The sequence below is a fragment of the Thamnophis elegans genome, chromosome 14, assembly GCF_009769535.1.
Source record: "Thamnophis elegans isolate rThaEle1 chromosome 14, rThaEle1.pri, whole genome shotgun sequence".
NCBI lineage: Eukaryota > Metazoa > Chordata > Lepidosauria > Squamata > Colubridae > Thamnophis > Thamnophis elegans.
In genome coordinates this window covers 32,350,915-32,361,576 of record NC_045554.1, presented here as the reverse complement: position 1 = coordinate 32,361,576, position 10,662 = coordinate 32,350,915, and the positions used below count along the sequence as shown (strand labels likewise).

The 10,662-nt window shown below is 38.9% G+C and overlaps 1 protein-coding gene across 1 annotated transcript; it reads left to right on the top strand.

Annotated features, from left to right (window-relative positions):
- Nucleotides 1-631: 631 nt before the first annotated feature.
- NUDT7 (nudix hydrolase 7) lies at nucleotides 632-8,683 on the top strand. Its single transcript, XM_032230224.1, has 4 exons — nucleotides 632-704; nucleotides 3,303-3,456; nucleotides 6,079-6,237; nucleotides 7,861-8,683. The coding sequence occupies exons 1-4, from the start codon at nucleotides 676-678 to the stop codon at nucleotides 8,233-8,235; spliced, it is 717 nt and encodes a 238-aa protein (XP_032086115.1). The 5' UTR covers nucleotides 632-675; the 3' UTR covers nucleotides 8,236-8,683.
- The last annotated feature ends 1,979 nt before the right edge of the window (nucleotides 8,684-10,662 follow it).

Here is a 10,662-nt window from a genome sequence, read left to right as displayed (position 1 = left end):
CGGATGCAACAAAAATGCATCCCACGTTATTCTTTCCCCAAAGATCAAGACAAAAATGAACAATTATGATGTGCATAGAATGGAGGAATATATCAATGTTTCTTAGCTGCTGCAAATTGTGGCATTGCAGATTTCTGTGGCTCTCTAGATATATCAAGCTAAAGATCAACCACACTTGCCCGGATGGTGCTGGACAGATAGGCTTATGAAAAGAGGTATTATTATCCTATATCACTGAGAGTGCTAGGTTGGGAGAAGCTTTTTGCTTCAATCCCCTTTAAGACTTTGAATAATAAATAAAAACAAATCATTTTTAATGTTTGACTCTAGCAAAACGTTGCAAAGCAGCTTTGCAAAAACGTCGCTTTCTTTAGAACTAGCTTCACCGGCTGATCCAGGTGGGACTTCAAAAGCTTTTACTTTACAAGCGATTCTGGGACTTGAAGTTCACGCCGCACGAGTTCGACTCTTTGCTCCGCCCTTAAGGTAAAGCGACTGGGTCACGCCTCTCCCGATTCGCCGCCGGCTCCCTTTCGACTCCGCCTCTCAAGCCAACGATCCAATAGCGAGGCGGAGGACTGGCAAGGGCGGCGGGGAGGAGGCTGTCAATCTATGTCCAAAGAGCGAATAGGCTCGCTTAAGGGAGGAAAGGCGACGTGCTTGTAGAAGGTAAAGATGGCGGCTGCGGATCCCGAAGCCGGCAGGTAATGACAAATCAAGACTCCCCGCCCGTTTGCGGGAGCTCCTAGCTGTGGATTACGTGTTGGAGTCCCGGCTCCCTTGGAGGGGGCCTCGTGGGGCGAGACTGCTGTAGAGACTAGTAATTGGTTTATATATTACATTGTATGTATTGTTTACACACAAACACAGAGAGAGAGAGAGTTGGAGTTTTCTTAAAGTGGCACTTTAAGGCTATTTATTTATTTTCTTCCTTTGAAAAATGGAAATATATATTTAAAATATATAATTATAATATGATTGTGATATAATTAATATATAGTATAATTATACTATGTATAATTACACTATACTATATAAATATATAAATATATAATATGATAACATACAATAGCAGAGTTGGAAGGGACCTTTGAGGTCTTATAGTCCAACCCCTTGCCTAGGCAGGGAACCCTACACCACTTCAGACAAATGGCTATCCAACAAATCCTTAAAAACTTCCAGTGTTGGAACATTCACAACCTCTGGAGGCAAGTTGTTCCACTGATTAATTGTTCTAAATGTCAGGAAAGTTCTCCTTAATTCTAAATTTCTTCTCTCCTGGATTAATTTCCACCCATTGCTTCTTCTCCTGCCCTCAGGTGCTTTGGAGAATAGCTTGACTCCCTCCTCTTTGTGGCAGCCCCTGAGATATCGGAACATTGCTATCATGTCTCCCCTAGTCCTTGTTTTCATTAAACTTTCATTTAAAGTTTTTCATTTAACGTTCATTAAACATAATTTAAAGTAATTGTAATATGTATGCATATAATATAAAATAATATAAACATTATACTAAATATAAAATATTTTCAGAATTGCCCTTAATAGTGCCAGGATTCTAAGAGCACAGTTTTCATGATTCTTTAAAGAAGAAATTGGTTGTTTTAAAGAAGGAAAAAACCTCCAGGCAAGGAAGAGTTGAGAAAGGTACATATTTAAATTCTGGTTTAGCCACAATTTGATAATACTAGAGCAAGGTTTTTTTTTTAAATCCAGGAAGGAGGGAGATTAGCAGTTCAATATATACATATACAGTACTAATGTTGCTTTTTAGGTACATGAAACTGCTCTGCATACACATACATGCACACAGAAATATATAGTCCATGTACAAAATATATAAATATTTTCAAAAGTGATATTAAAATCTAATACACCATTAACAGAATAGCCCAAGATCCAATGAGTTTAATAGCTTATTGCTAAGTAAATGAGTTTTTTCCCCTGTAGCCTAAAGAGCTTGAAATTAAGGATTTTTCAGTCTTAGATAATCCCCCAAACCAATTTTTGGATACACAATAATCTCCTTTTATTCAAGAATTCAGCTTTTGATGAAAGTTAGCACTTATTCGTAAATTGCTGATTCTGCACTGTTAGCATTATTAGACAGTATTCACAGCAGAGCACAGCACAAGCTCGTCTATGATAAAACCAAGTCTCTTACTGAAGAATGTAATAACCCTAGCTCAAAATTAAGTGGTACTTAATTCAAGGAAGGTCATTGCTAAGGTTAAACAATATACACAGATCTTAAGTGTAAAGTGCAGTACAGGATAGTGAGGACTACCATAAAGTGATTGAATGAGACTCTGTGTATGTACTTGGATTAGTTCTCTATGAGGATTGGGTGTATGTGTTTAAATTCAAATGGTTTTGTAAATTTATATACTGGCCTTCAAGAACTGTACCCAATTCCATAAAGTTGCTTTGGAGTGTATAAGGATGCAAACCAGTGGTGGGTTGCCAATATTTTTAGTACTGGTTCGGTGCACTCCCATGCGCGCAATGCTTCTGTGCATGCACGGAGCCTTCCACCACTGCTACTACTGGTTCGCCCGATCTGGGCCGAACTGGGAACAACTTACCTCTGATGCAAACATTGGCCCTTTATGCAATTCTTGAAAACCATCCCTTTTTCAGCATCTTTAACTGGCTTATTATAACTCAAGTAAGAATCTCCCCCCCCCCCCTCTTTTGATGCTCTGTGGAATCAGCTGTGGCAATTATTTTATATTTATTAATCTAAATGATGCATCATCCAGTAAGACCACATAAATATTTCATTATTAAACTAAGCTGTAAAGCTATCCGAGCCAAGCTTTTTCTCATAAAGCAAAGGTCACACTGTTCAATATGATGTGTCTGAATCATATTGGGTTTTTTTTAATAATAAATCTTATTTCATTGCAATAGTTTTAGTCCATTATTCCTACCACCAATACATGTCTTGTAGTGAGAACATTTGAGTCCTGTTTCATAGCAAGTTATAGCTTTGGATTATTTTTCTTAATAATTAAATGAAAAGTGTAATGTTTTCCACTCATTTATTTAATTAGGTTCTCTTTATCTAATTTTAGGATTTGAGTGAAGAACAAATCATGCTTTAGGTCATAGAAATAGTGAAAATTCAAAAATGGTTATCCAATTTTTGAGGGCCCTTGTATGCCTCTTCGTTTTCAGTAAAGGCAATCTATTTGAGAATATTATTTTCCATGTTTCTTTTTGCAAAGGTATTATTGTAGAGTGACATTTTTTGCCTGTTTTGTTTATAATAAAGGTTTTGCTCTTTTTATTTATTTTAGAATGAGCATAAAAGAAAAAGCAAAGCTGCAGCTAAGGAAGCTTGACATTGGAGACAAATTTTCCAATGTTCAGTTAGCAAAAGCCTCAGTTCTTGTTCCACTAATGGTCAAAGATGGAAAGCTATGTCTTCTCTTCACTCTTAGATCAAAAAAGGTATGTAAATATGAAAACCAGAACTAGTTTCACAATTAATTTGGTCAATATTTTTAGAAACATGTGAACTAAAGACTATAATAAAAGGAGAGAACACACACGCATAGAAATATATTCAGTCTGGATAAGCAGAGCTAACACTAATAGTGTCTCCTTTTGAGGCAGGAATGCAATCTCTGTTTGAACTTCCTTCTATGGGTAATCCTTGACTTACAGTTGAGCCCCAAATTTCCTTGGTTCAGCCAGTCAGTCATCAAGCGAATTCTGCCCCATTTTACGATCTTTTTTTGCCACAGTTGTTAAGTGAAACACTGCAGTTATTAAGTTTGTAATAACTGAATCTAGTTCCCCCATTGACTTTGCTTGTCAGAAGGTCGCAAAAGAGGATCACATGACCCCAGGATACGGCGACTATCATAAATATGAGTTGGTTGCTAAGTGTCTGAATTTTGATCACATAACCATGGGGATGCTGCAACAGTCGTAAGTGTGAAATATGACCATCACTTACTTTGTTGAGTGCTGTTTTAGCTTCAGTCATTAAATGAACTGGTATAAGTCAAGGTCTACCTATACTTAAGCCTACCTTAAGTTTTCACTTTTCCTTTTACATCGCAATCTCTTCTGTTTTTCCCTACTAATAATCAGCCCATCCAATATAGCACTGCCTTTCTTTTCTTACAGCCATTAATTAAAATTTTGATGCAATAAATTTGGAATACCTGAGGACAGGGTAATGTTTGCATCTTGATTTCCCTTGGGCCTCTTTCATCTGTCACCAGCAGCCCAAATAGCAAGAGACTTCAGCAGTAGCCCAGGTAAAGATGTTAAATGTGTTTGCTAAAGCAAGTTGCTTCCTTAAATCTCCATGAGCTGGAAGAATAGCTTAATTTTCTGAAGGTCAAGAGGAAAAAAAAATCACTTTTCTCTATCTTTCTTTTTTTATAATAATTCTGGTCTGTTTTGTTATATTTTTAATGCTTTGTAACTAACCTGAATCAGAGATAGTTTGGTCTAAGTCAATGATGGCTAACCTTTTCTGGACCGAGTGCCTAAAGCGCCTGAACCCCCCCAAATGCAGTGCATATGCGCCCCCCCATGCATGCGTCCCACCTCCTGTGCATGTGTATGCCCCATGCCCCCCAATCGTGTGCACGGCCCCTGCATGCCCCCCATGCATGAGCACATGGGCCTGCGCACATGCGCAGCAGAGAACCAAATATCAGCTGGCCAGGAGGAGGCATTCATGCATGCGCAGCGGAACTGAACTGGGGCAACAACTGGTGTGCCATCAGAGAGGGCGCTGCTTGCAACGTCTGGCATGCGTGTCATAGGTTTGCCATCACGGGTCTAAGTAGTTAAGGGTGTAGTGAACAGGAATCAAGACTGAACAAATGCAAGCAGACAGGCACATTGACACATGTACCTCTAGGCCTACCTGACATAGTACTGTATATGAATAAAGCGATTAAATAAATACTAATTCTTTGTTTGGATTATTCTTTCTAATGTATTCACATCTTTCAGAAACATTTCTGCTGAATTATATGGGTGTAGTAAATAGGATTTTTCTCATGCTTTTGGGCTAATGTATTTTATTGAAAATAATCTTAGGAAAGATTTCATCTTTCAAGATGCAGGTGCTTTAAAAATTACTTGCTGATTTCTTATTTTTTTCTATTTTTCCCATATCTTTTTTTAGTTGATCATCTTGGTTTTGGTTGGCACATGCACATATTGTGCATGTTTAGCATTAAAACATTGTTTTGCAATGTGAAACCACTTATGCCCCACACCCAGTTGTTATCTCACAATAACTCCTTTAGGATTATTCAATAACTCCTTTAGGATTACTGGATTATTCAAAACCAATACCATCAATTATAGGAAAAGTTATGAAAGCCTGTCTTGTTCACGTCTGTACTTGCTAAGTTCCTATGTTGATGATATTGATTTTGAATAAAAATGGCAATAGAGACAAAGATCAAGAGACTGCAAAGAACAATTGACCTAATATTTGGATCTTGGTTTTCCCTGTGTGACATTTGACATTTGAGGTTATATTTTAAATGGAAATGAGTGCTAGAAAAACTCACAGGATTTATGCATACCAATTGCTAAATTGGAGTACAGTTCTTTGAACCCATTGATTTCAGTGACTCTTAAGTTTGACTAGTTCTTGATCTAAGATAGGATTTTATAAATGCAGCTACTCTTAAACAGGCTGCCAGGATTCCAATGGATGCCCTAATTATACCACCAGTCTCGAGCCAAGCTTCAAAAGAAATCCAGTTATTTATTAGGAGCAACATGTTGGCACATACCCAAGTGAAGCCAACTCTGACCCCATGTAATTTACAACCAAATTATGACCCTGTTTCCCTCCTCCCTCAGGATGTGTCATAAATCACATTCTCCAATAGACCACTTTTGCAGGCTGTAGAGATCACACACCTCCGGCTGCTGCAGGTGACCTGGGATAATAATAATTACACGTCAAACAATAACAGGTGCTTATCCCAGGTCCTTACAAAAGACTTGTTAGGTGAATCAAAATGCCAAAACTTAGTCTAAACATCTGATGGACTTATGCAACCAACAGTGTTAATGTTCTAATTCCAGTTGAGAAGAGCTCCCGGAGAAGTTTGTTTTCCAGGAGGTAGAAATGACCCAACAGACACAGATGAAATTGCCACGGCTCTTCGAGAAGCTAAAGAAGAAGTGGGACTTCTTCCTGAACAGGTTGAAGTCATCTGTAGACTTGTTCCTGGAATAGATAAAGTAGGTACCGTTTGTCTGAAATATTTAAAAAAAACACTGTAATTTGTGGTGAATGGGCCTTAAAAAGGAATACAACAAATTCACAGAGGATAATACTGTCAGCAGCCACTAATTCAAATGACAATAGACTTAATCCTTTGTATTGATAGTGTTGACATGGTCTATATCCATGATGGTGAACCTATGGCATGCATGTTCAAAGTGGCACGTGGAGCCATGTCGCCCGTTCCTCTTCCGGGCTTCTGATGCGCATGCTCACGCTATGATCAGCTGTCCTTTGCACGTGTGGGAGTGCCAGAAACCAGAAGAACTGGTCTTCTGATTTCCATTTTGCGCATGTGTGCCGACCTGTTGATCGTCACATGCACACCAGTAACCGGAAGAAAAGCTGGCTGGTGCACATGCACACGCTGTAAACCGGATGTTCATTTCTAGTATAATATTCATGAGTATGCCCACTGGGCAGCTTCTCTTCTGGGTCATGTCCCCAACGAGCATGCGCGCAGGTGCTTGAGCACTCCCTTTTTAGCGTCAAAAAGGTTCACCACCGCTAGTCTATATGTCCTTTAGTGGCTTAAGAGTCAAATATTTAAACTCTGGCTTCCATCAATTCCAAAACCAGTCTACATTAAAAATTGCTGGGAAACCTTGCTCATGTCCTTTATCAATGCAATGGACACGATCAGGTCCTTCTGAGTAGTAGCATCTGTGGTATTAAGCTGCTGCTTGAGGGAACCATAGGTGTCCTCCCCCAGGCTGCCTTCTTTAAAGTAAGAACTGGAAATCCTGTGTTAATCCAGGAACAAACTTTTTAGATAATCTGTTACGTAAGGTACTTTTCAAAGAATGAACTCTCTTTTAAATTTCATACTTACCATTTTTAAGGAATACAGATAGTTTCTCCCCATTACAGTTGTAAGTTGTGAAAGTAGTAAGGAACTCATCATGTGGTCCACCTGGTTTAACCTTTTTTTGTGACAGTTGTTAAGTCACCAGGATTGCTAAATGAATCGGCAGTCGTTAAGCAAATATTATGGGGTATTTCACTGAATATTGCAAGCCGATGCCTGTGAAAACATCATGGAGTCACATGACGAGAGGACACTGCAAACAGCCATAAATGTGGGCCATTTGCTGAGCACCCGAAATGCAGCCACATGCCTGAGAGGGCAACCATTGGAGCTTTGGAATGAGATCAGAAGTACTTTTTTTTTTACTGTTCCACCGCGGCGCGGCGCGCCTTTAAAAACGAAGACTATTTTGTTCACATTCAGTAAGACCCTGGATCCCCCCCCCCCCCTCAAATTTATTTAGTGATTTGACTAAAGTGAATTGAAAGAATACTTGATTCAGTGGTGAAATTCACTTTTTTAAACTACCGGTTCTATGGGTGTGGCTTGGTGGGTGTGGTGTGGTTTTGTGGGCGTGACGGGGGAAGGATACTGCAAAATCTCCATTCCCACCTCACTCGGGCCAGCCATAGGTGGCATTTGCCGGTTCTCCAAACTACTCAAAATTTCCGCTAACGGTTCTCTGGAACCTGTCACAACCTGCTGGATTTCATGCCTGACTTGGTTAGAAATGTTAAAAGTTTAACTATAACTTTACTTCTCTCCCCTTTAGACTCATTCTGTCGTAACTCCAGTTGTAGCCTTCATAGAAGACACTTTTCAAGCCCAACCAAATCCAGAAGAAGTCAGTCACGTGTTCTCTGTACCGCTAGAGTATTTTATACGCCCTGCGAAACACAGCATTGTACCTGTGGAAACACAAAAGGGATACCCTCCATTTGTGTTACATTCCTTTGAATACAATGACCCAGAGCATCAGATGTTATTTAACGTGTGGGGACTCACTGCCCATTTTGCAATCTTTGTTGCTGTTGCAATTTACGGGGAGAAACCGACATTTGAAGTTGAATTTGACCTTGATAATTTGAATTCTTTAGCTGAGAAAACCTTTATGATGCGCTACCATAGCATAAAAAGCAAACTTTGACAGGTAACATTCCCCCCCCCCCATGTAATTGAAACTCTTAAAACTATGATTCATGTCTTAGCTGAAATAATTTGGTTAATTTATATTTATAAATCATGTTGGACGCGTATAATTGCAGGAATCTGTTTGTGCCACATTCAGCTGTGATAGGGTGGTATTTAATTAAAATTTTAAAATGTAATGATCATTTTGGGCCCAAGTCTCTAATGCTTGGCATTTTATCCCTTTTCCCCCCGTCTAAATCTAAATGCCAACAGAGATGATATGGGAGGGACTGCTAAGGTAAATAAATCTTTATAGGTTTGTATTACCAGTGCAAATCTTTTTGCACATTTTATACAAATAAAATGCACTTCTACTAGATTTAAAAAAAAAATATTCTCCTGTGTCTATATACCTACTGGGCTCTTTAATAGATCACTATAGGGTAACAAGGTAGTTATATATGAGGACCCAGATTGTTGGGGGCAATATGCTAACTCTGTAAACCACTTATAGAGGGCTGTAAAGCACTGTGAAGCGGTATATGTGTCCAAGTGCTATTGCTATTTTTGAGAAACAGAACTATCATATGCACAATTTGAGTTGTGCTTCAGGCAGAAGCCTCTTGGTGGAGTTTAACTACTCACTTTTTAGGTATGTATGACCTGGCATTAGACACCCTTTTCTCTTAAAGCATCGCAGTCGTAATTGTTCTATAATTTTCATATCGAGATTGGAATCATAACTGAAGGATGCGGTATGTTCCTCACAAGAGAAGCTACTACAGAACCCATTCAGTTTCAGTTTGGATTGAAATTTTAATATAGTTAGTCCGTGTATAATTGACAGACTGGATTTTATCATAGATTTTAGTTGTTTATTATTTTATATTCTCCTTCATCTCCTTCCTCCTCCTCCTCCTAGCATATTCCTGCAGGTCCGCTTTTCGGATCATGGAATGCCACTTTGCATCTGCATCCCCTGTGCACAGGCCCATGGCGTTATTTATTTATTTTATACTAGAATTTTTAATTGTAAATTTACTGAGTGTTTTTACTTGTTTTGGTCTTTGGTCTATGACTGTAATAATAGTAAATTGAAACTACTCCAGAACTGACATTTCTGCAAATTAAGTCTAGAAGCAGATGCTTCTTGGTTATGTCTCTGATATTACAGAACTGCCAGGTTTTGTTTTTTTAAAGTTCCCGGAAGTAGTAAGTAGTTTGGCTACTTACATGGATTTTATTTAGATATCGTTTAACATGAGATTGTTGCCTTCTCTTGCGTTTTTCTGCTAGCTCTTTTTCAATTCAGAGGTTCAGCTTCTTTTCCTTCATCTAAAACTTTATACCCATTCACGGTTGAAAAGCAGCTGTTCCTAATATTTTAGGACTGGCACTTGAATGGTGGTGACGTTTTAAAATCCTGGGGCTTTTTGGTAGCCTTGTTTGTCTACCAAATAAATTCAAAGCACCTTCCCTTCTAGTTTTCTTAAGGCTGGGGCTAAGGAAGAATTTTGTGGCAGGTTAGACTAAGTTCAGCCTACCTAAGGTAAAGGTTCCCCTTGCACAAATGTGCTAGTTGTTCCCGACTCTAGGGGGTGGTATTCATCTCCGTTTCAAAGCTGAAGAGCCAGTGTTGTCCGAAGACATCTCTGTGGTCATGTGGTCAGCATGACTAAACACCAAAGGCACACAGAACACTGTTACTTTCCCACCAAAGTGGTTCCTATTTTTCTACTTGCACTTTTACGTGCTTTTGAACTGCTAGGTTGGTAGAAGCTGGGACAAGTAACAAGAGTTCACTCCGTTACACGGTGCTAGGGATTCAAACCGCCAAACTGCCTGCCTTTCTCATCAATAAGCTGAACGTCTTAGCCACTGAGCCACCATGTTCCTTACTATCTAGTAGTAGACTATCTTAAGCAAAGTTTACAGACTTACCCTTGTTAGGAAGAGTCTGCCAGTAAGATTTAAACTACTTCTGGCTGTAAAACCACAATTTATCCTAATATTCTGATGACTTCACAAGAACCTAAGAGATGGACAGAGTCTCAAGTCCAACCTTTTTTGCAAGAGTATTGTTGCAAATGTACATCAGCTTCCTTAACTCCACCTGCACCCTTTCTCCATCCTATTTTTCCAACTACAGTTGGTTTGGTTGGTTTGCTTTATTGGATTTATATGCCGCCCTTCTCCCAAGGACTCAGGGCGGCGTACAACATTTTTAAAAAAACCACATATTACAAAAGTTAAAAAAAAATTAAATAGAATATTCCAAACAAACCCAATTAGGATTAACAATAACATTTTTTAAAAAAAAAATCGATAAAAATTAATAATGATCAATAATTTATTTTGTTTTGTTCAGGCCAGGCTGGCTTGCTGGAAAAGCCAATTTTTAGGGCGCGTCAGAAGGACCAGAGGTCGGGGATTATACGAAGCT